At 36.6% G+C, this 26,034-nt stretch overlaps 3 protein-coding genes across 7 annotated transcripts in view; 1 reads left to right on the top strand and 2 right to left on the bottom strand.

Annotated features, from left to right (window-relative positions):
* LOC117996471 (23 kDa integral membrane protein-like) overlaps positions 1-26,034 on the bottom strand; it is a 191,256-nt gene that overhangs the window by 102,621 nt on the left and 62,601 nt on the right. The window lies entirely within an intron of this gene.
* Positions 750-16,640, top strand: LOC117996364 (acyl-CoA-binding protein homolog). Of its 2 annotated transcripts, none has more exons than XM_034984421.2 (4): positions 750-838; positions 1,461-1,494; positions 4,410-4,524; positions 4,854-5,047. In XM_034984421.2, the coding sequence occupies exons 2-4, from the start codon at positions 1,480-1,482 to the stop codon at positions 4,979-4,981; spliced, it is 258 nt and encodes an 85-aa protein (XP_034840312.1). In that variant the 5' UTR covers positions 750-838; positions 1,461-1,479; the 3' UTR covers positions 4,982-5,047. The 2 variants fall into 2 exon arrangements, with proteins under 2 accessions (XP_034840312.1, XP_034840311.1); XM_034984420.2 differs by lacking the exons at positions 750-838; positions 1,461-1,494; positions 4,410-4,524; positions 4,854-5,047 and adding exons at positions 8,626-8,853; positions 9,113-9,154; positions 12,350-12,467; positions 15,300-16,640.
* On the bottom strand, positions 16,923-24,959 carry LOC117996220 (superoxide dismutase [Cu-Zn]-like). Of its 4 annotated transcripts, none has more exons than XM_069509678.1 (6): positions 24,761-24,959; positions 24,129-24,336; positions 23,548-23,607; positions 19,466-19,693; positions 18,818-18,942; positions 16,923-17,983 (listed from the first exon to the last, which is right to left on the bottom strand). In XM_069509678.1, exons 2-6 carry the CDS (start codon positions 24,303-24,305, stop codon positions 17,851-17,853), a joined length of 723 nt encoding a protein of 240 aa, XP_069365779.1. In that variant the 5' UTR covers positions 24,306-24,336; positions 24,761-24,959; the 3' UTR covers positions 16,923-17,850. The 4 variants fall into 4 exon arrangements, with proteins under 4 accessions (XP_069365779.1, XP_034840146.1, XP_069365780.1 ...); XM_034984255.2 differs by having other exon boundaries at positions 24,772-24,959; XM_069509679.1 differs by lacking the exon at positions 24,761-24,959 and adding an exon at positions 24,710-24,728.

Raw genomic sequence — 26,034 nt, 5'->3', positions numbered from 1 at the left:
TGTGGCAAAGTTTGCTAGATAAATGTCTTTTCTTTCTTTCAAAATTTGTGGCCACACACAATCTTCCCGTTAAGAGGTCGCATGCCGGTGCTTTTTTCATACAAACATAGGAGGGTGATTACTATATTTTTTGATGATAGTTTGAGATGATGCCCGCGACTTCCTCCGCGTGGATTTAGGTTTATAAAAATCCGTGGGAACTCTTTGATTTTCCGCGCGCCTGATTTCGGTGAAAATCATCGTGCCTCTCCTCTCACCTTTCTCATACAATGTCAGTTGAAATAGCAAACAAGCTATCCACGTGCGCCGGCAACTTCAGTCGAGCGTACTGCGTTGCCGTTGGTTACAAAGATTTTTGGTTTTCTTAAAATATAGAGTAACTTGAAAATTAGGAAGCAAAGCTAAGGCTTCAAAACAGCGCATGGGGGCCCTTGCGGTGTTTTCGGATTGCAAAAAAATGGTTAAGATTGTGATGATGCAATCAAAGATGGCAGCGAGCTTGGAAGTTTCCCTGATCGGTTCTAGATGCGGCACCATAACCGGCAATGAGACAAATTATCAATTATAAATTCCCAAACTGGCTTTGCCGGGAGTTGAACCCGGGATCTCCCACTTATACAAGACTACAGTGCTCCCCACTGCGCCAGGGAAGTCGTAAAAAAAAATTGTAAACGATAAAAGATTTTTGAAAAAAAAGACAATATTCTTGTATGTTTTTGACAACCCTAACATAATCAGCCAATCTGATAAGGGGCACCGGGTCGTGAAAATTTAATGTGAGAGCGTTCTCAAAATAAGTCACTTTGGTGCTTGATGCCGTAGTACTTCCACCTTCGAGGTAAGTTTGATATTAATTATTAGGTACCTGTAATATCTTTACCTGCAATAACTTATATTTTAAAAGTCTAGAACCAAACCCACCCAGGACCAAAAAATCAAATAATAAAAATACCTGGTATTAATAAACAAAAACCCTCAAATTTTAGCGAAATTATAGGTAGACCTAAGACCATAGGCTTTGGGCATTTTTCTTTTGTCGATAGAAAAAATTCCGAGAACTGCTGATTTTTTACTCCGATCGCGGTCAAATATCAAATATCGTACACCATAGTGAATTTTAAGTCTATCATTCTCACTACTAGCCTCCGCTCACCGCTGTCTGTCGGTCCGTCCGTCCGTCTCGCGTCTGTCAGAAGTTTCGCGGGATATGCATTTGAACCTGATTCAAAGAGTAGGTAGTATCTAATCACTACGCCTTTATTTGTATTTTTTGAAAGTATCCAAACATTCACTTAAACTTTAAAGTTTATCGCGACAGTTTTGTATAGCACATGCTAAATTATTAGTTAAATATAGCCTATATTACTGTAATAATGTAGCTTTCTATTGGTTCAGTAGTTTTGAGTTTATTCGTTACAAACATACAAAAATACAAATCTTTCCTCTTTATAATTTTTCAGATCTCAATCACACTCCAAAATGTCTCTCGACGAGGTAAGTTGTGCTTGAAGTGTATTTAAGATTTAGTATAATAGTTTAGGTAAGACCCTACCTACCGTATTTTTTTTTAAATTTTCTTTTACCTTTTTATATACCTAAGTAGGTATTTCAGGAATTAAATAATTTTATTTAAAGCTCTAAATACCTAGCAGTTTGTACAGTTTTAATCAAGTTGTTCAAAAAGGTGGTTACAGTACATCGGCCTTTAGAATGACATTTCGGCTTTGTAGAGCGTTGTCTCTGTCACTCATACCTATATGACGTTTTGTCGGTCTCAACGACAGAGACAATGCTCTACAAATCTGATATCTCCTAAAGGTCGATGTACATTACTCTCTGCCGCATAGGTACCTTCTGTACAATGTACATGAATATATTTAAAATCGCACGGGAAGGGTTCCGTACCATGGTGCAACTGTAAGAATAACATTATGACGGAAATTTTGAAATGTTCAGTATAATTTATCGGCAATAGAAATACACATTCTGTGTAAATTTCAGGTCTCTACTCTCTACCTATTACGGTTCACAAGATACAAACCCGCTGACAGACAGACGGACAGGCAGCGGAGTCTTATAGGGTCCCGTTTGCACCCTTCGGGCACGGAACCCTAATTAACTCGGGTTAAGTTCAATCAAGGATAGGTACTTACGATCATTAATATATAAGTCAATGCTTACGATTTAAGGAAATAAGTGTAGCGTTATTGATTTACGTCATATTATGTTAAATAAGGTAGGCTATGGTAAATCCCATGGGGCAATCTGTGGTAGATAGGTAGGTATTTATAGAGGGACTATGCTCGCGACTTCGTCCGCGTGGACTACACAAATTCAAATCCCTATTTTACCCCCTTAGGGGTTGAATTTTCAAAAATCCTTTCTTAACGGATGCCTACGTCATAATAGATATCAGCATGCCAAATTTCTGCCCAATTCGTCTAGTAAGTAGTTCGAGCTGTGAGTTGATAGACCAGTCAGTCAAGTCAAAGCTGACGCTTTCCCTTTTTTAGGGTTCCGTACCTCAAAAGGAAAAACAGAACCCTTATAGGATCACTTTGTTGTCTGTCTGTCAAGAAACCTACAGGGTACTTCCCGTTGACCTAGAATCATGAAATTTGGCAGGTAGGTAGATCTTATAGCTGACATTTGGGGAAAAATCTAAAAACCGTGAATTTAGGGTTAGATCCCACAAAAAAAAATTGTGGTCATGAACTAATAATTAGTATTTTCAACTTTCGAAGTGAGTGACTATATCAAGTGGGGTATCATATGAAAGGTCTTCACCTGTACATTCTAAAACAGATTTTTATTTATTTTTATGCATCATAGTTTTTGAATTATCGTGCAAAATGTCGAAAAAATACGACTGTAGTACGGAACCCTCATTGCGCGAGCCTGACTCGCACTTGGCCGGTTTTTTTATAGATATAAAAATACCTAGCTTAGTAGGTAGGTAATTACCTACTACATACATACTCAGGTACCTTAAATCCTGGACCCGATCATCATAAAGTAGGTAAGTACCTACAGCTATTTACCTACGTTCACACTCGGGTAAACCAAGCATAACATGCATTTCTAGTTCTTCTACACAATAATATGTTCTACACTACACCAATACGCTTGCCGACCATAGATTAATCAAAGAAGACATTCCGAGTGTAAACGTGCCATTGTATTAAAATCTTTAACTTCACTTGGGAGCATGTTGATCTCGTTCGGAAATTCAGAAAGCTGTAAGTAAAAGTACCGTCAACATACAAATAAATATTCAATTGAAATAAAAAACAAAAGTAGAATCTGTACATTACACAAATAAATCTTGTATCTCTATATATACTTATAGAAGAAAAAGCTGACTGACTGACTCACTGGTATATCAACGCACAGCTCAAACTACTGGACGGATCGCGTCGGGCTGAATCAAGCAGATACCTAGCTATTATGACGCAGACGTCTGCTAAGAAAGGATTTTGTAAAATTCATTCGCTAAAGGGTAAAACAGGGGTCTGAAGTGTAGTTGACGCGGGTAGGTAGGGGGTAGGTAATCTCCGAAACGAATGATCTAATTCTGAAAATTCTTTCACTGGTAGATTACTGCTTTATCTCTGCAGTGCATTATCCCCGAGTGTTATGGGCTATAAATCATTAGGTACCTATCTATATCCAAATATCGAAGGAGTCGTGGACAAAAGCTAGTATTTTAAAACAAATCCCCGAAAAGTTTCTATTTTTTTTAATAGGTGCCCCCTTGCACTTGTAACTACTAGTAAGTAGGTATCGTAAATTGCACATGTTAATAGTTTTATGACTTGTTCACTTACGTTTTTCATATTAAATTTATTACTAGTGGCACTCATAAAAAGGAAGGTCAAGTAATTTTGACTCGCCGTAGGTTTACATAGTAGGTAGGTAGGTATGTTAAAATACTTAGGTAAAAAATTTAAAATAACATTTTTAAATCTTTGAATTATTTATTAAACATACGTGAGCTGTATTTATGATACGAATAAAAACATGATAAAATCATTTATTTTCGTATATTTTTGTAAATAGTATTCCTATTCACCTATCCGAAAAAAGCTTGACGTATACGAAATAAGCCCGTATTTAATTGATGTAAGTAGTACAATATCGTATTTTATGATAGATAGTAATAATACGCGGTGTTGATGAAAAGTCGTTAGCAATCCATCAATTTCCCGTACATTAAGTGATAACTCGATAAGATTATTTTAAGTCACGTAGGTATGTAGGTAGGTACGTAAATCGATAAACGGGTATTATAAACGAATATCTATTTAAAAATCATAGACATATCTAAAATTCTCCATCATATTATTTTGTAATATGAATTATTGCCAGATGGCAAAGGGAAAACTTTATGATTTTTTTCTACATTTCAGCAATTCACAAAGGTCGCTGATTCTGTAAGAAACTGGAAGACGAAGCCCAGTGATAATGAAAATCTCGCTCTCTACTCTCTATTCAAACAGGCGACCCTTGGTGATGTAAACATTGGTAAGCAAAATATTCATTGTCATCATTATCATCAATCCATCGCTCGCTCACTACCGAGCACTGGTGAGAATATGAAATGAGCACCAGCTTCCTCTCCGTCTCATAAGATGGAGATAGTTAGGGGAGAGTTTACGCGATAGAAAGAGATGCGTTTGCTAAATTTTGGACCGTCAAACGCAGGTGGCTGTGTGAGCTGAATATCACTTTATTGTGTCGTCGTCGTTAGTCAATATTTATTTAAACGTCTTTATAGACTAAAGCTTTTGTAACTGGAAGGTATTATTTACACTTACCGACTTATAAAATTTCTTTTAATATTATTGTTTTAGCTGAGCCAAGTGATTTAGTCTCCAAGGCAAAGTTCAAGGCGTGGACCGGTCGCAAGGGCATCTCACAAGACGACGCCAAGAAACAGTACATCGAGATGGCAGAAAAGTTACAATCCAAATATGCATAAGCCTGATTTAGTAATAATAAGTTAAGTTAAAAATATTAATTAAATTAAAATCAAAATTTTGAAATACCTCGTTTTTCTTTCTCAATTTCAACTTTGTTTTTAGGAATCCTTATATTTTGTGTGCAGCGTTTGACATTTGAAAATTATAATGATTTGGCAAAATATTACTATGATTTGATAAGTTTATAAATACACTTACTTTTATAATAGCCTAAAAAACCGACTTCGATACACAAACACTAAAAATTGAAAAATAATTTAATTTATTACCGAATATATTATGTATACAAGAGTTAATATAGTTCCATAATAATATTTTTAGTGCCGGTGCCAATTAGCTTTAGCTGCGCGAATCGTCTAGACTTCATATTTTTATGAGACTCCACAATGGCACCTCATTGGCACCGACCCCAAAAATATTATTATGGAACTATATTAACTCTTGTATACATGATATATTCGGTAATAAATTAAATTATTTTTCAATTTTTAGTGTTTGTGTATCGAAGTCGGTTTTTATTTTTTTTGTAAAAAATTTTTATTTCACAATTTTTAGTGGCCCCATGGAATTATGCTATGACTGGTTAAAAATCTACTGTTTACTAAGCTATTACACTGATCGCGACCAATTTACTCTTATCCGTTGAGGAGTTCCAGTATCTATATTCGAAGATGTTCATCAGATCTTCACCAAATTTAAATGAGACCAACTTTGAACTTTGAAAAAAAGAATTTTCAAAATCGGTCCAGGCGTCTTCGAGTAATCGGGGAACATACATAAAAAAAAAAAAAAAAGATTCCGACGAATTGAGAACCTCCTCCTTTTTTTGAAGTCGGTTAAAAAGAATTTTAATCAATAAAAACCAAAAAGTGACGTGGGAAATCGAACATATTAAGTGAAGCTTCGTTTCGCTCACTTATATGGGCTACAGCTTACAATACGTACTGCCCAGCCATTTAGATACATTTCACCGCCACGTTCATTTGTTTTTCATTTTGCGAATTAAGTTCTTAAGAAACTTCGCTTTAAAAATCAAATCAAGACTGCACTTCAAATGAAAGTAACAATGATATTCTAAACTCTTCGGTAGGAGATAATGATGATAAATAACGATCCATGCCAAATATCAGATTAATCAAGAAGGTTTAGACTTTAGACAACATTATTCCTTTCCATCCACTGTTAGAGCCTTTGACCTCAGGATTGCGAGACGAATATTTTTCACACTATTGTCAGCGAGGTCATTATGTCGAGGTCGTACATGCAAAGATCTTGATATTGAGATTACCGTACGTAGGTAGACAATGATTGTAGAAATAATGTTTTGAGTATAATTAGTTAGTGCTGATGTAATTTTATGTAAAGTCAAAAACGATGGAAGCATGAATATTAAGTTCTTAGAAATAGGTACCTACTGAAGAATAATCTTGAAGTTATTTTGTAGAAGGAAGTAAACCAGTTTTATGACAATGTAAATCTAGGGTATACTCTACCTAATTCCTTTTTATAAAAAAATTAAGCATAGAAATAATCAATTAATATAAAATGGTAGGTAGGTACTTTCTTTATAACAGGTTAAAAGCCCAGGTTATTATCATACCAAATTGATTTTGAGACTTCTTATAAGACTCCTTGATAAATGACTGTTTTTATAAAATTAACATTAATCTTATGAGAAAGTCTATACCTACTTAAGAGTTATAATAGCAAGATTTTGTATGGTAGTAATATAAGTCTTAAGTCTTGTCTTGCTGCGTCAGTCTTGGTGAGGTATTTTTAACTAATTTTATTTTTTTTAGTTTTAATTTAGATTTAAATTTACTTTATAGATTAGGTACCTATTTAATTTATTGATTGGATTAGTTGGACTGCGTTATGAAATATCAAAGTAGTCGACAAAATCGAAAAAACGTTAAGAATTCAGATCGATTCTAGGTAGATATAGATGAATTATGTAGGTACTCAGACAATTTTGTGTTCAAAAATCACTCCCAGTCCCTTCTAACATAGGGTTGAATCAAGCGATAAGTTAGAATTCGTTAGAACCTGTAGATACCTCAGAAAGTCAGAATACATAATCTGTATATAAATTCGTGACGTGTTAAAGAATAATAAGAGCCAAACTTATCGTTATAAAATGCACAAAAAGATTCCAAATTACATACCAACGAATTAAGCGCAAGCAAATTGTAGATAGGTACCTAAGCCATTTAATTTGTCCTTCACCTCATACCGTCCGATGCCAGACAGCAGACAATGATGGTGATCTCGTGATGTAGAATATTATGTTTACAGTTTTATTCAATTTCGATCTATTGATGTCGATATAGAAGATGAAAATTAAAAAGTAATTATAATATAAGATATTAATTATTATATTCTATCTCTAATTAACTAGCTCTTTTGGGAAAGTGTTTCTTTAGTTTAATTTTGCGTACAGTAGCTGGCAGGAAATATTGTATATCGACCTTTAGAAAGAGATTTTGGGTTCGTAGAGTGTTGTCTCTGTCACGCATAGTGACTATGCGAAGTTTTGTCGGTCTCAATGACAGAGACAACGCTCTACAAAACCGCTATCTCTTTCTAAAGGTCGATGTACTGGGCATTGTATTAAAATTATATGGATTTAATCTTATTCTGCAATTTATTTCACCCAAACCAAATCGCATTAAAGTATCAAACGACCTCATACGTTTATTCATAAATGAATATAGCTTTAATACATAACGAATTAAGCGGAAAAAGCCTATAAATTGAGAAGTTTATCAAGCATCGTAATATTTTCTCGACTACCTATTCTAAAATCTAAACGATACACACATCTATACCTTCAGGGTAGGTATTTTAAATGTACGCACAGTCAACATTAACTTTATAGTTTTTGAAGCGTATTAGGTACCTACCTACCTACTAATCTGAGTTTGAAGTAGGTATCTGCTGGTATAAATATAACGCACCACGCAGTCCAGTTTATTTATGATTAAATAAGTTTATTTCAATTAATATTAAAAAAGTATTCTTATTGAATATTTATATAGAACGATGGTTTAATTTAAGGTCTATATTTTAAATTTTAACTTATATTTTAAAAGACCCAGTCGAATCCTGCCAGTTCCGCAATTTTTGATCCCCCCAAACACAATGCCATGACTCACAAGTTCATAATACTTTCACTGTTAAAAAGTTATAAGATCTCTAGTAGATCCAAGCCCCTAGCTGAGCTTCGATTTGGCCAGCTCATGGGGCCTGTCCCAAATCCAAAGTATATCTTAGCTCTTAAGTGCTCTTGACTGTACTATATGTAAAAAGTACTCTGCTGTACTACAATATGTTCGTGGATTTTTTATCTTATATAACATTTAAGCAAAGGAATAGTTTGTGGGAATATAGAATAGAATATACCTACATAATTATTTTTAATCGAGTAAACTTTCAGTTAGTAAAGGGACAATCACGAAATGCCCCCCAATATAATTTCGTGATTTCCGCATAATAATATTTCTCGCAATATAAAATTTATTTATATTTTATAAGTTTTCAACAATTATTAAAGATATTAGTATTTTTTTGTACCTCGTACACTAGTTTTGAACATTTGACATTTGAGTTTTGATTTTGACAACACAAAAATGACATTTCAGTTGCCGATGACGTAAAATTTAGGTTAGAAAATATTACAAAAGTTCTTTCCAAAAATTAATGTACAAATCTAATTAACGATAAATCAGTATTTTGATAACGTTTAGTTCGATTACAGTGATAATTAGCACGTCAACTGAATCACGCAGTGAACGCGAGTTAAAAGTTTGTATAATTTTCCAGACCTCAGTTCGTGTAAGACTCTTGCTGTGAGAGGTTCATTGTTTTACAAGTAAGTTTTACTGTTATATTGGCCAACTAGATTCTTGAATTGTTAAAAAACTAATAATCTGTACATTTCCGTAAAATCTTACCTTGGTTATTAAGTAGCTACTAGTAGTTTTTATGTACTTTGATCTAAGAACTAATATAGTCGCGTTGGTTAAAATGTAGATGAACCGGTCACGTAGGCTTTTTTTGACGTAAAGTAACAATAATTATTTTGTTTTTCTAGCATAAGTACTAAGTTCACTTTGGTGTTTTCTTTTTAGGTTACCTAATTGCTGATTTACACAGTCATGTCTCTACAGGAGGTAAGTTTTGAAGGTCAATCAGATAAGTGCTTAAGTAGGTAGCTAAGTAAGTACTTCAGAGTGATAGTGCAGTTTCATACTATGCATTTTAATTTAGAAGAGCACAGGGGCCGATTCTCTAGTACACAATCTCTAAACTAAACTAAATTAACAGGTCTAAATCTAATGCTATCCTTTTCCGCAAGCAACATTATGAAAGGGATAGCAATAGATTTGACGTGCCATTTTAGTTTAGTTTAGAGATTGTGTACAATGGAATTAGCCACACTGTTTTATGTGAAATTTAATGTGAAAGTACTTACGAGTTTTCTTTTTAATGATCTGCTTACTTCTTAAAGTGATTGAAATGCATAGCAGGTAATTACTTAGAATAACTTTAAATTCTTATTTCTTATTCAATAAGAATGAGAAGAATGAATAAGAATGTTTTTAAAACATTTTTTTTATAATGACAAGTCTGTTGAAAGTAGACATTTATTTCTGTGAATCTAATCAACATAATATTGAAATTATTAAATACCTACTTATGAGGTTCAATTTTAGAGATCAAATCAATACCATCTGTAATCTGGCTATAAGTTGCATGGCAACATTATTTGTTGCAAAATCTACATATATAAAAAGAAAAGGTGACTGACTGACTGACTGACTGATCTATCAACGCACAGCTCAAACTACTGGACGGATCTAGCTGAAATTTGGCATGTAGATAGATATTATGACTTTAGCATCCGCTAAGAAAGGATTTTCGAAAATTCTGCCCCTAAGGGGGTGAAATAGTGGTTTGAAAATTGTTTAGTCCATGTGGACGAAGTCGCGAGCATAACCTAGTATATAATATGGTCTTTTTTAACAAATAGCAATGTTGCTAAGCACCTTATCACCAGATTACAGATGGATTGATAATTGATTGACTGCAATCTCACCTGGTGGATAATGGAAACACACTTCGTCCGCATGGATTAAGGTTTTTAAAAATCCCATGGAAACTCTTGTGATTGTACCAAATTTCATCAAAATCTGATAAACTGTTGGGCCGTGAAAAGCTAGCAGACAGACAGACTGAGAATTAAGTATAGATATTGGTTCTCATAAAATGAGGACTTAAAACTTTAGTTTGTGGTTAATTCTCCTGTACTCAAACATCTAGTGTTATCCTTTACTGCATGGAGCAAATTGAAAGGGATAGCCATACATTTATTTTCATACCCATCATTTTTAGGGTTCCGTACCTCAAAAGAAAAAACGGAACCCCTATAGGATCACTTTGTCGTCTGTCTGTCGGTCTATCAAGAAACCTACAGGGTACTTCCCGTTGACCTAGAATCATAAAATTTGGCAGGTAGGTAGGTCTTATATCAGACATTAGGGGAAAAATCTGAAAACCCTGAATTTGTGGTCACATCACAAGAAAAAAAATAAAATGTGTTGATGAACAAATATTGCTATTTTCAACTTTCAAAGTAAGATTACTATACCAAGTGGGGTATCATGTGAAAGGGCTTTACTTGTACATTCTAAAACAGATTTTAATTTATTTTTATGCATGATAGTTTCTGAATAATCGTGCTAAATGTCGAAAAAATACGACTGTAGTACGGAACCCTCGTTGCGCGAGCCTGACTCGCACTTGGCCGGTTTTTTTTAACGTGCTTTAACTTAGAGATTGTGTACATAACAGAATTCGCCACATTATACAGAGAAAGTTAGCATACTAGGTCAATAACCAGCCAGCCGTATACTGACAATCAAACTGGATCATATGGCACCACATTTCTTTGATCATAGAAAGTGTTGAAAATCTCTTTGGCACAGTGGTGAGAGCTGACTTGAGAGAGGTCCTGAGTTAGATTCCCAGATTGCTCAGTTTGGGATTTTGTGATTTTTATATAAAACTAGCTTATGCTCGCGACTTCGTCCGCGTGGACTGCTCAAAATTCAAACCCCTATTTCACCCCCTTAGGGGTTGAATTTTCAAAAATCCTTTCTTAGCGAATGCTTGCATAATAATAGCTATCTGCATGCCAAATTTCAGCCCGATCCGTCCAGTAGTTTGAGCTGTGCGTTGATAGATCAGTCAGTCAGTCACCTTTTCGTTTTATATACATATTTAGATTTAGCAATCCAGTACTTTACCACATCAGACTAGGAGTATGGGCTTAATTTCAATTAATTCGTTAAAAGATAGGATAAGCAATTCTAAGTAGGTATTTGTTAGAACTCTGAATCTATTATACTATATAAAATGAAAAGGTGACTGACTGACTGACTGACTGATCAATCGACGCACAGTTCAAACTACTGTACGGAGACTGTTATGACGTAGACTAAGGGGGTAAAATAGGGGTTTGAAATTTGTGTAGTCCACGCGGACGAAGACGCGGCCTTAAGATAGTAAACTTATAAATAGATTTAATAAGTGGAATATTTCTTTATCAAAGAATTTGATTTGATTTTTTATCATTGATTTTGAAGATATGATACCGTAACATATAGGTATAGTATCAGATATCAGTATTGTAACACCTTAGTAGATGTTTTTATGATGTTTGCACTGTGACTGACTGACAAATAACGCACATACTAAACCGGTGGATCTAAAAACTTCAAATTTTGTATGTAGGTTCTCTCTGTAAAAACATGAATTGAGAAATTCCTACGGGACCTTTGAAACCCTACGTCTAGGCGGATGAAGTCGCAGGAGTATAGGTGTTTTCTGTGCCCGGTTGCCGGGTGCTTGCGGCGGGTTTACAATAGGTCGTTGGCTTTATAGATCAAGACCTGGAGAGTGACATAGGCTACTTTTTATCCCGGAAAATCAAAGAGTTCCCACGGGATTTTTGAAACCCGTATTCCACGCGAACGCAGTCGCGGGAATCAGCTAGTTTTTAATATTACTAGATGATGCCCGCGATTTCATCCGTGTAGATTTAGGTTTTTAAAAATCCCGTGGGAACTCTTTGATTTTCCAGAATCAAAAGTAGCCTATGCCCTTCCCCGAGATGCAAACTATCTCCATACCTCAAAATCGGTTAAACATATGGGCCGTAAAAAGCTGGTAAACAGATAGACAGATACACTTTCGAATTTATAGTATTAGTATGGGTTATGGATGGTAGTGATTTTTGATAGAAGTTTCCTATACTTTCTTTTCAAATAACTTTGTAGTGTAAATGGAAAATTTTACATTTTCAGCAATTCGACAAGGCGGCAGCCAATGTAAAGAACCTGAAGACCGTACCAAGCGATGCTGATCTGCTGGAACTGTACGCTTACTTCAAACAGGCCACAGTCGGTGATGCTGACCCTGCCAGTAAGTAATTTTTTTTAAAAAGAATATTAGCCATGTTAAATGACTAATATTCCCCTTTCCTCTCCAACTTCCTCTCCAAGCGTCAAGCTTGTGCTAGGAGTAGGTACGACAATAGTGCAACGGGCAGGATTTGAACCGTCAACCTTTCGGTTTTCAGTCCACTCCTCTACCTGTTGAGCTATTGAGGCTTGTTATATATTGTTTACTAGATGATGCCCGCGACTTTGTCCGCGTGGATTTAGGTTTTTTAAAAATCCCGTGGGAACTCTTTGATTTTACGGGATAAAAAGAAGTCTATGTCCTTCCCCGGGATGTAAGCTAACTCTGTACCAAGTTTCATCAAACCAGTTAAACTGCTTGCCCGTGAAAAGCTAGCAGACAGACAGACACACTTTCGCATTTATAATATTAATATGGATTGGTGTAGGACTGTTTAGGTACGTAATGGGTAGTTATTTAATCTCATCCTTAAGCTACGTCTTTCCTGTTTATTTGCTACTTTAAATTATACAGGGAAATCCATGTATTTCATGCAATTGGCGCTACTCGCTATTGAATACATGAGTCATTGTAAATGACGCTAAGAACAAGGTTAATAAATAAAATCCATACTAATATTATACATGCGAAAGTGTGTCTGTCTGTCTGTCTGCTTGTTTTTCACAGTCCAACAGTTTAAACGATTTATATGTTGGTACAGAGAGGTAGCTTGCGTCGCGGAAATTGACAAAGGCAACTTTTTATCCCGGAAAAGCAAAGAGTTCTCACGGGGTTTTTTAAAAGCTAAATCCAAGCGGACGAAGTCGCGGGCATCACCTAGTAACAAATAAGTATAAAAAATCAAACATAAAGTATACGTCTCGAATATCGACTGAAAAGACATAAAACATTACGAATTTTTTACTAGTAAAAAAGGTGTAAATTATGCCTCCACAAAATTATTTGACCTAAAATCAACCTGCAAATACCGTTATCGATAGCAAGTTGGTATGTAGCGACAAACAAACAGATAACCGAAGTATAGATTAAACCCATATCGTAATCCTACTATCGCAAACCTAAATTACTCGCGAAAATACCTGTAAGCAAGTACAGTAAGCGGCAGAAAGTAATGCACATCGGCCTTTAGAACATTTCGGCTTTGTAGAGCGTTGTCTCTGTCACTCATATTATCTATATGACGTTTTGTCGGTCTCAACGACAGAGATATTGGGACTGATTCTCTTGTGCACAATCTCTAAACTAAACTAAAAGGACACGTCTAAATCTATTGCTATCCCTGTCACAATGTTGCTTGCGGAAAAGGATAGCACTAGATTTAGACCTGTTAATTTAGTTTAGTTTAGAGATTGTGTACAAGAGAATCGGCCCCAATGTTATATTATCTTAAATATATAAAAGGAAAAGGTGACTGACTGACTGACTGATCTATCAACTACTGGACGGATAGGGCTGAAATTTGGCATGCAGATAGCTATTATGACGTAGGCACTAGGCATCCTCTAAGAAAGGATTTTTGAAAATTCAACCCCTAAGGTGGTGAAATAGGGGTTTGAAATTTGTGTAGTCCACGCGGACGAAGTCGCGAGCATAAGCTAGTCTCTGTATATAAAAATGAATCACAAAATGTGTTGCTGATCGCAAATCTCGAGAACAGCTCAACCGATTACGCTAATTCTTTTTTCATAATATTCCTTGAAGTACGGGGATGGTTCTTACGGAGAGAAAAATTTAAAAAAAATCCTGAAAAAGAATCGACTGTTAGGCGGTACGAAGTTCGCCGGGACAGCTAGTATTAAACAGTTTCATGTGTGGGCACCTAAGGGCCTTTACTATAGCCACCTGGCATTCTCCTTTTTGCTCATGGTCTTTTCGTCAAAATCGGTTGAACGGTTGGGCCTTGAAAAGGTAACACAACACACAGACGGCCGATAGTCATATAGACATACTTTCGAATTTAAAATATTATACGGATTATGTCGGTACTTCTACTTAGGGAGCGTCCATAAATTACGTGAGGTGTTTTTTTGAATTTTCTGTAACTCCCTCCCCCCCTGGTGAGATTTTATTCAACCCCCTCCCCCATCCCCCAATCTCACGTGAGATTTTTCAAACTGTGGGTTTTTTACGTAAACGCGTTGGATTGTTATTGTAAAAATTGCCCGCGACTTCGTCCGCGTGGATTTAGGTTTTTAACAATCCCGTAAGAACTCTTTGGTTTTCCAGGATAAAAAGTAGCCTGTATCACTCTGCCAGGTCTTTGACTACACCCATGCAAAAAATCACGTCAATCCGTTGCTCCGTTGCGACGTGATTGAAGGACAAACCAACAAACAAACGCATTTTTGCATTTACTGATTCTATTCTCATACTTCGATAATAACTTATTATCATTGAATGAAGCTGCTGAAGTAAAAACACCTAGGTATTATGTATTTTAATAAATTAATAATAATATTGTTATGCAAATGTTATCAAAGGTCTTACGATTGCGTCACACGTACCTACTGAAACACTGTAGGTATCCTTCAGTAATTATTATAATGACTAGCTGATGCCCGCGACTTCGTCCGCGTAGAATAAAGTTTATTTTAAAAATCCCCTGGGAATTCTTTGATTTTCCGGTATAAAAAGTAGCCTATGTCACTCTCCATGTCTTTATCTATACCCATGCAAAAAATCAAGTCAATCCGTTGCACCGTTGCGACGTGATTGAAGGACAAACCAACAAACCAATAAACCAACAAACAAACACACTTTCGCATTTATAATAAGGGTACCGATAATAAGGGTACCGATATTGATTAAAATTCATTTTTCCTCTGTTTACAGACAAACCCGGCATGTTCGACCTTAGGGGCAAGGCGAAATTCGAGGCGTGGAGCGCCAAGAAGGGCATGTCCAAGGAAGACGCACAGAAGGCCTACATCGCGAAAGTTGAGAGCTTAGTCGCGTCCATCGGTCTCCAATAAACTAGATTTAAGTCACAGAATAGCACTAATAAGGTCTCGACTTTAAAAATCATGTCATGACTTAAAATCTGTGGTGAGTTGTGAATCACAATTCACAACAGATCACAACTTGTGATAAAAATATTCTGGCGACACAGTCATAAGGATGTCTGTCCACTGAAGCGGAGTGGAGCGGGGCGGAGATGTGGTTAGTAGACTAATCATGTTATTGAGAGCTGACATGACATTTTTTGCGTAATTTCTGTGGAATACTGTGTTGCCATTATAATTTTATAATCTAACAGACCTTATTAGTGTTATAAAAAATATATAAGTTGTACCTATAAGTTATATTTCATAGTTGTTTTTATATATTTTTTGTTATTATTGGATTTATAAGGACAAACCAGTATGCTTCCTATTATACATAGTATAAAATAAGCGCATTTTGTTTACTTTGAATGTATAAATAAGTGATTGTTTTTACTATACCTTTTTTTGGTTAGTTTCGACGTGGCAACGTCTGTGACATAAAAAAAATTGTGTCTGAAAAAAATAACAATTACAAGCATAATATTAGGGATGTCACAAATCATTTTCATAGACACTGTCCCGCCTGAGTTTTTTGTGTGTTTAAGTATCATATTTTATTACTACCTCTGTCGAAAAAATCGCACAAAATGACACTAACAAAATATTTACAAATATTTACAATATTTTTGTATTTTTTTCTTACTACTACTAACTATCTAAAAAGACTTAGAACTAAATAATAACGCTATTTAATATATTTATTTACTTGTACGGTAAAGGTTGTCTAAGGTTCATGGTCTTCTACATCACAATTTTATTTCAGGATGAAAGTGACCTAACTATTTTTTGGATAGTATTTAAGTAAATAGCAGTTGGGATAAGATGTTAAAAACAAGGATACCCAGTGCCTTTTCGATACATTTGTATTGTCATTTTTTTTACTCTTTAAGTATAAACTTTAGTGAACGTAAAATTATACGTCCTAAACTTATTTTTTTTACATCGTATGGGATTGATTTGGTTTTGATTTAGGTCACTTTTACTTTTAATCAGGAAGCGCTGTAAATAAATTACAATTTATAAAAAAAACGGTGCTCTCAATTTTTTTATTGTTACTCTTATCGCGCGGGTTGCGCATATTTTGTTAACTTTTTTTACATTTCCGTGAAATAAATCGTGTGGAGAATTATTTATTGTCTTTTTATTTAAAAAAAAATAAGTGTACTCAGATTATCTTCTCAAAATTTAAAAGCGAAATTGATTTGAGGTAAGTCCTGAATAGTTTGGAAAAGAAACTAGTATTTTATAGACTCCTCCAACTATAGTAGCGTCAGCTTAGACAAGGGCAAAAACGAATAAAAAAGTTTTTTTTACTGACACAACTGGTAATCGAATCTGAACCTTCTTGGAACTAGGCGGGTGAGGGATTGCGCCAGAAAGGTATTGAAAGTCCCATTAAAACAATTTATTATCACCTTATAAATAATTTATTGCTAAAAACCGTATCACAATCATTATTATTTTCAGAAAGGGGACGCGCGGTGGCTTCACGCAGTATCTTACGGTACTATTCTACTGAAGCGAACCAAACCGGAGACGTGTGATTTAGATCAATCAGATTATTTAAGGGTGCGTTTCCACCGAAGTGAAGCGGAGTTGAGGCGAGTTCAATATACCTACCATTCCGCAATTTTTATGATGATAGGCAAACCGGCAGGATTCGAACCTGCGTCTTCTACCCAGAACACGCAGGTTCGAATCGTGTCGGTTCCACAATTTTAGATGTGTTTAAAATTATTTAGAAATCCGCTTATAGTTAAACTAGCTGATCTGAATTATACGTAATATAATAGCCTATATTACTACCCGACTAAGTAGCTTCTTAATAGTGGAAGAATTATTAAAATCGGTTCAGTAGTTTCAGAGTTTATCGATTACGAACAACAAATTTATAGTTTTCAGTAAGTTACTAAAAACGTCTGCCGCAGAACCGATGGCCGCTGGGGCAGACGTTTTCTGGAGTGGAGACTGCGTTTCGGCAAGCGCAGTGTGGGACGACCTCCAACCCACTGGACTGACGACCTTAAGAAGGTAGCGGGAAGTGGGTGGATGAGGAAGGCGGAGGATCGTGAGTGTTGGCGCGTTCTTGTGAAGGACTATGTCCAGTAGTGGACGCAAGCAGGATGATTGATTGACACTGGTAGAGATCTCTCATAAGGATTCGTGCTTTCCTGTCCACTTTTTCGCTCTTTTTCTCTTTATTGTGAATGTTTTTGTCATAAATAAATAAAAATTACTTTCGGTGTGTCAGATGCGATCAGTTAGAAGTGCAATATCACACGACGCGTCGGTAGGTATTGTTTGTTCGAACCGTGGGAAGCCACCATGACCTTAAGCACTCAATTCAGATATCCTATAACCCCACAAGCGATGGCAGGTCCCGACGTGCCAGTGAGCGCGCTGTCCTCCGTGCTGGCTCGGCCGTAGTCGTCCTCGCTCTTGGTTATAGCTATAGACCGCCCCACTATAGACCTAGGAATAAAAGAAACAACATTATTAACCGACTTTCAAAAAGGAGGTGGTTCTCAATTCGGCCCGTTTTTTTATGAATGTACATCGATTTTTACGAGGTTTCTGGACCGATATTTTTAATTGAAAACTTGTGGCGCGTTAGGCGAGGGATGGTAAAGCCCTTTCATTTATGACACTTCACTTGATATAGTTTAGTTATCTTACTTCGAAAATTGAAAATACTAATTATTTATTCATTAACACATTTTAATTTTTTCTTGTGATGTAAAAACAAATTCACGGTTTTTAGATTTTTCCCCTCATGTCAGCTTTAAAATCTACCTACCTGCTAAATTTCATGATTCTAGGCCAGCAGGAAGTAGGTACCCTATAGCTTTTTGTGACAGACAGACGGGCACACGGACAGACAGACATACAACGAAGTGATCCTATAAGGGTTCCTTTTTAACAGACTTCCAAAAAGGAGGTGGTTCTCAATTCGGCCCGTTTTTTTTTCGACTTTTTTAAAAATGTATATAAGGTACTAGAGGATGCCCGCGACTTCGTCCGCGTGGATTTAGGTTTTTAAAAATCCCGTGGGAACTCTTTTATGTTCCAGGACAAAAAGTAGCCTATGTCCTTCCCCGGGATGCAAGCTATCGCTGTACCAAGTTTCGTCAAAATCGGTTGAACGGATGGGCTGTGAAAGGCTAGCAGACAGACAGACAGACACACTTTCGCATTTATAATATTAGTATGGATGTACCGTACCTACAGCGATTTTTTCCAGGTTTCTGGACCGATTTGCAATTTTTTTTCCTTTTGAGGTACGGAACCCTAAAAACAAATAAATACCTGGGTCCAGTCAAAGAGATGAGGTGGTCAAAGATTTTCACGTTAAGTGGAGCACCCTCTTCAGCTTTTATGTTGCCCAGATCACCCACGTGGCGGATGTGGTCACGCGGCCCACCGTGTCGTCCCTGAAAACAGTTTTGGATAACATCATCATGATCAAATCATCGCCGGCTCACTACTGAGCACGAGTTTCCTCTCAGAATAAGAAGAGGTTTGCCCATAGTTGATAGTCCACCACGCTGGCCAAGTGCGGATTGGCAGACTTCACACACCTTTGAGAACATTTTGAAGAACACTCACGCATGCAGGTTTATTCACGATGTGACATTTAATTGTTCAAAATGCACATATGTACCTCCGAAAAAGTGGTGGGCATAGGTGTGTTCCTAGGAGACCTCGGAGCCAAGTCCCAAACCTAGTACCTATGCGCTGAGGGTTACCATCGAGGGGGTTTTAGTAGGTAAGTAATGCCAGAGTCGTTTTCTCTGGGGCGAGTCCAATGGGCGTCACGCAAAGGCACTGATGTGTTCGTAAGATATCCATGGATATCGAGAGGGTTTTAGTAGGTAAAAATCCTACATAACCCGATGTCTTTCCCGGGACGTCGGGTATCCAAAGAAGATTTCTCCCCACAAAAAAGGTACTTACATAATAAGCTATGAAGTGAGGGCCAATCTCCATACAGTTCCCGTTGATATCGCCACTCTGGTGAACATGCAAGCCATGCAGACCGGCAGGCAAGCCGGTCACATTGCCTTCGATCTGCACCGGCCCGTTAGGAACGATTTGTGTGAAGATAAGTTCGCCTTCGACCCCTGATTCTTGGTCGGCTTCTAAGTGGACTATCGCTCTGAGACCTGGGCCGGGTTGGCGGGGCTGAAAGAAATAGGCATTTTTGTGATTATTTTTTGATATGATGAGATTCTCTAGCACAATATTTCATGCTTTTCCGGAGTAATAAACCTTTGCAACGTGACGCTTGACAACTTTGGGAATGTAGATAGGCATATTATTTTTAAAATAGCTAAGAATCCTTGACACAATGTTTTAACGCATCAGTCATCACGCACGCAATCACACGCAATGCCTTAGATCCTATCTGTGTGCAAGTGCCTTTGGACTTATCTCGCTGTTAAGTTGTTGTGCATAATGGAGTCACCTTTTCCTTAGAGATCTCTACCTGTGACCCTTGGTAGTGAGAGAGGTTATAGAGAAGTAGTTGTAAGAAAGCTTGTATTGTGGTGTCGCATATTGCTTGCTTGGTCGCTTACTTTTCCTTGTTGTTCCTTGTGTAGTAGGTAATTACGATCAAAATATGATTGAGCAACTATACTTATAAGAATTATAAGCTTACGTGCTATCAAAATCTCAACTTCCTCGATTAATAAACACAAACAATCGTGGCTTCCGTATTATGGTAATACGAGTAAAGTGATATGATCTCACATTGGTTAATAGTTGAGTAATTTACAGCTCAGATGGTATTGAGGTAAGTTGAAACAGGAAACCGCGAATAATTAAAATGCCCTACAGTTTTACATACTTTCGTAATCCTGGATAAATTTAAGTACCTACTTAGGTAATTATGTGTTTCGAAAAAAATGCAAATTTTTAGGATTCAGTACCCAAAGGGTATTAACGAGACGAGGCAACCTCCCAGTGTGCCTGGGTGCTGCTGGTCCCTTTTGGATACGTCCGAGGGGAAGAGCAATATTAGGGCCGGTGCGCCGTGTGTGCTCCAGTAACATGCCTAGTAAACTCTTCGGAGGATGTAGATATAGGAGATTACCTACCTATTGGCAATTTTTAGGGTTCCGTACCTCAAAAGGAAAAACGGAACCCTTATAGGATCACTTTGATGTCCTTCTGTCTATCTGTCCGTCTATCTGTCAAGAAACCTACAGGGTACCTACTTCCCGTTGACCTAGAGTCATGTAATTTGGCAGGTAGGTAGATCTTATAGCTGGCTTTAGGGGGAAAATCTGAAAACTGTGAATTTGTGGTCACATCACACAAAAAAAATAAATTGTGGTCATAAACTAATAATTAGTATTTTCAATTTTCGAACTAAGATAACTATATCAAGTGGGGTATCAAAGGTCTTCACTTGTGCATTCTAAAACAGATTTTTATTTATTTTTATTCATCATAGTTTTTGAATTATCGTGCAAAATGTCGAAAAAATACTACTGTAATACGGAACCCTCGGTGCGCGAACCTGTTTCGCACTTGGCCGGTTTATCAGTCGATACATTCAAACAAGTACAATTTAACCTACCTACCTATATTTTCTAACGACGTAAATTCACCTCTCCTTTTGTCGTGATTTCCTAAAATCCGATTAGTCTGTAATAACGTCTAGCTTAGGATAATTAAATAATAAGTTGGCTAATTACTAAAAACCTATTTGAGGTAGTGAAGCCTTCTAAGTTTGAAATCCAGAGGTTACGACTGTTATACTCTGTAGGTTAATGGTTAAACGCAAACTCGAACCACCTTTTTATGAGGACCTCTCTAGGGTAGTAGTGAGCGCCCGTGGTCACTGGTCTTAAAAGGGCGAGGTCCTGGGTTCGAATCCGGCAAGAGCATTTAGAATTTATAATTTGTAAATAAATTGCCTCGGGTCTAATCTGGTTGGTCGGAGGCTTGAGCCAGCCCGCGCCCTGGGTGGAAAAAAATTATGGATCCTCCAGGGAAACTACCTTTAATCTTTAAGTTAGATCATTTTACTTAGGAAACAATTGCCTTATTTAAAAAAAACTGCATTCAAAGATTTTCTAAAATTCAGTTGTAAGTATCACCCGGAAATCGAACCATCTAAAAATTCAAAAAACCGGCCAAGTGCGAGTCAGGCTCGCGCAATGAGGGTTCCGTACTACAGTCGTACTTTTTCGACATTTTGCACGATAATTCAAAAACTATGATGCATAAAAATAAATAAAAATCTGTTTTAGAATGTACAGGTGAAGACCTTTCATATGATACCCCACTTGATATAGTTATCTCACTTCGAAAGTTGAAAATACTAATTATTATTAGTTCATGACCACAATTTAATTTTTATTGTGTGATAAAAAGTTTACATGAATAAAAAAACATTCTATTCTATTCTATTTTTTTTTATTTTTTTTTATTTATTAAATTAACTAACGGCTACTTACACTAATACATTTAAAAAAAAAAACTTAATTCTGAAAATATTACTTACTAAGTGCAGTCGCCAATTATAAGTTAATACAACATTTACAAACATATGTGACAAAATAAAAAACAAACATCAATAAGATTAAAGATAATACTTCCTACTCAAGACTTCCAATATGCAAAGATCTTTTCCCGAAACTTATATAAAGAGTCAGAATTAATGTCAATGACAGAGCTGTGGTGGTTAAGAGTTTTACATTTTACATTCTATTCTACTGTAGTACGGAACCCTCATTGCGCGAGCCTGACTCGCACTTGGCTGGTTTTTTTTAATTCTCATGGCGGTCATTTTTTACCCGACTGCCCAAAGCCCAAAGGAGGGTTATGTGTTTTTATTATTTGTTGTATAACGTATATAACCGCAATAAAACTCCTCTATAAAAATTATTCTGTCCCGTTGAGACCCTTTGGGTACGGGACCCTAAAAAGTGTTTAAAAATAACCATAAATTATACCTACAGTCTACACACATACCTACCTACCTAACTCAAAATTATGTAAATTGATAAATATGAGATAATGAACCGTTTCCTAGTAAATTAGTGCAATTAGCTATAGCCATATACTTTTTAATTATTTTATGGCTGACCTTCATTTTTGGAAGATTTTTCGTGATTTTCCGAATGGTATTGAGAATTTAAATATCCAGTTTATACCTATACGTGCCTAAACCCATCATTATATTGGTAACCGGTCTCGTTTGTTTTTGTTATGGTTGGTAGGTCCTACTTACTTAGGCGCCGATTCCAACTCAAAGGACTTCTGTTCGTTGTCATGGTTGTCATTAGTATGGAATATGGATAGGTATAGTGCATTCAATATAAGCTGGTGTGTTTCCACTTGAACGTAAACAGTAGGGGTAATAAACTAAACACTCATGGAGCCCATTCATTTTTAAAGGAGCTTGTTGCAAACCAACCAGTGTTGATACTTTTGAATATTCATAGAATATGTCAATATGTCAAGCGGGAAGTTTCTTTTAGAGCACCTTTCTCACTCACAGCTGCAATTAAATTAAAATAATTAATAAAGTAAGTAGGTACGTTCAAGAGAACTATTTGTGCATCACGACTTAGGTGCTTGTTGAATACATTCAGATTATCGTCTTTATTATTTTCACATGGCACTGTGGAAGGTGATCTCACCCAAGGACGAAACATAGAAAGACGAATTTCCACTGAACTAACTAACTGAACTCTTCGAAGCTTAAAAAATAACTGAGTGGTATTTCTATTTGCTTATATTATTAAAAAGAAGATAACATAGGGAAAGTATCAAAACCGTTTGAAACGTGAAAGTGTAGGTATGTAAAGAATTCACCCACCACGACTTAATCCTATTGTTATTGCTAATGACGATCTCAAGTGGAAACACGCCAGCTAATATTGAATGCACTATACCTACTAATCCATATATGGAGTATGGATAGGGATAAACGAGGAACACAGAACTCTGAACTATCTGTACCTGCTTGTCAAGCAAGAAGTGCACGGTTCAATTCCTTGGACATAAAAAAAATAACTTACCTCGGCCAATTCTATTTGCTTTTGTGATCGGTCACCCACGGGATAACCTGAGCCGAGTTCCTGAAACAATAGGGTACATGTTTGGTTCAAGCCAAATTACTTGAAACAGCTACTTATCAGGTAAGTATTTTTAATTTTTAATTAACTCCCATCGGCGGTGTTCCCATCTAGATTACAACATGGGGTTATTCAAGGGGCGGACTAACAAATTCCTAAAAGGCCGGCAACACATCGGCGGTTCCTCTGGTGCTGCAAATGTTAATGGGCGGCGGTAATCACTCAACATCAGGTGTCCCGCCTGCTCGTTTGCTCGCTATCTCTATTAAAAAGTAATCTTCAATTTGCTTTATGCCTAAGTAAACATAACAAGTTTGTATAATCGATATAAAAAGAAGTTTAAGAGGAAGACAAACGGATGACTAGTTAATGCATAGCTCCTAAACTACATATAGCAGGTACCTACTTGAGATTCGTAAAGTTACTTACTTCGAACGTTATGAAAAACTTTCAGGCATGCAGGTTTCCTCTTGATGTTTTCCTTCGCCGTTAAAGAAAGTGATATAAAATACGTAGGGACTTACATATAAATATGGCTCCATAAACACTTCATAAAGAGCACTCTGGTAGTCTTCTACGGCCGGTATAGTTTTTATGACCAGATTCCTGCCATACCCGGGTATGCCTTGCAAACTTTTGCCGTTCAACACCGATATCAACCAAACGAATTGACCGAAAAATATGTGCAGCCGCAAATTCATTGTTAAACCTTTTCAGTTGCTTGAAACAGTTCTAAATTGTAAATATGAACTCAATTGGATTTAATTAACTGTTAGTAATTGTTGTCGTATATCATTCGGATAATAGAAAATTTGGATAGTTGGAAACAAAACGTGGAAAATCTCAGAAAATTGAATATTTAATTCTCGAATTGGAGCTTTTACCAAAAAATACGAGTTGTTTTATTGCAGTTTAATTGTTGGCGATTTCTCAATTGTATGAAAACTGCGAATAGTAATTAAATGTATAATAAAAAAACAAATGCGTATTTGTTTTAGGCTTTAAAAAATCGTAAAAAGAAAACTGATCATCGTTTTAATAAGCCCGAATCAATGGTAAGTATTTTATTGGAAATTACGAGAAAGCACAGTTTGTTTAAACAAACTTTGGCTATCCGAATGATAAAAAAAACCGTTTTTTTTAAATTCTACTGTACTGAGTATTCACAAAGTATCTTTTTCGCTACACGCGTAGTCTTATCAAAGGTTTAGTGAACAATGAGTTGCTATTTGGACTAGAGGTGGTTCAAGCTTTTTTTTCTCAGTTCGTGTAATGAATCCGTGAGGATGGTTGTCATTAGGTCTTCGTGAGCTGCCAAGGTTCTTGATTGAGAGGCGTTACGTAATCCAGGGCCACGGCTCTTCGCGATGTATCAGGCTAAGCGGTGCGGTAAGCGACGCGTGATGTTGCCCTAACCTGCTGGGCTGGTCGATTACTTACGGCAAAGCTGCATCAAAATCTCGATTTTGTGATTGGCTAAACTTACGGTATTCTTGCTGCAACAATGCATTTTAGTTTTTAGGCAATAGCAAGAGAGTGTTGGCAAATCAGAGGGGACTGCGATCGCCAACTATATAGCTGTCAAATTAAGGCGGTAGGGCTACGATCGTAATCACCTTAATCTTATTAGGGCTCTTTTTTTACTTTTGAGGTATGGAGCCCTAAAATTGGCTGAATATAGTTGCTTTAATTCCGGGTTCGCGTTCCTGGTCAGTCTGAAAATGTGGTTGCGTTTTTCTGTCAAGCAATTATTTAGCAGCGCGAAGTTAGTTGTATACCGTACCTCGGAAAGCAAGTACAGTACGCGGCCGAAAGTAATGTACAAGCAAATTTGTAGAGCACTGTGTCTGTCGTTGAGACCGACAAAACGTCATATAGGTATGAGTGACAGAGACAACGCTCTACAAAGTCGAAATATCATTCTAAAGGCCGATGTACACTACTTTCGGCCGCGTACTGTAAATTCGTTAGTCCTGCTCCTAATCGCACTGCATACTGATCGTGTCGGATTGCCGTTCGCGTCGTTGGTTGTAACTAGGTCGTGGCCCAGGGCAATGCCGTTTAGATACGCTATTGTCGAAGTGGAAGTTGGCAGTTATTTCGTGCAGGTGCTTTAGCTCTTAACACGGCAAATAATAGCTTTGCAATTAATCTCTGTTAATTTTATGTCTTGTATGCTTGTACTCGTAATCTATACTTGGATGTGCTCAAGTATTAAGTCTTGCGCGGGTATCAAATAAGTATAGCTACTATTTTTAGGATTCCGTACCTCAAAAGGAAAAACGAAACCCTTATAAGATCACTTTGTTGTCTGTCTGTCAAGAAACCTACAGGGTACTTCCCGTTGGCCTCAAGTCATAAAATTTGGCAGGTATAAGACCTAGTTACCACTAGGTCTTATAGCAGACATTAGGGGAAAAATCTGATGTG

Source organism: Maniola hyperantus, chromosome 3, assembly GCF_902806685.2.
Source record: "Maniola hyperantus chromosome 3, iAphHyp1.2, whole genome shotgun sequence".
Lineage (NCBI taxonomy): Eukaryota > Metazoa > Arthropoda > Insecta > Lepidoptera > Nymphalidae > Maniola > Maniola hyperantus.
This window is presented reverse-complemented; position numbering and strand designations above follow the sequence as displayed.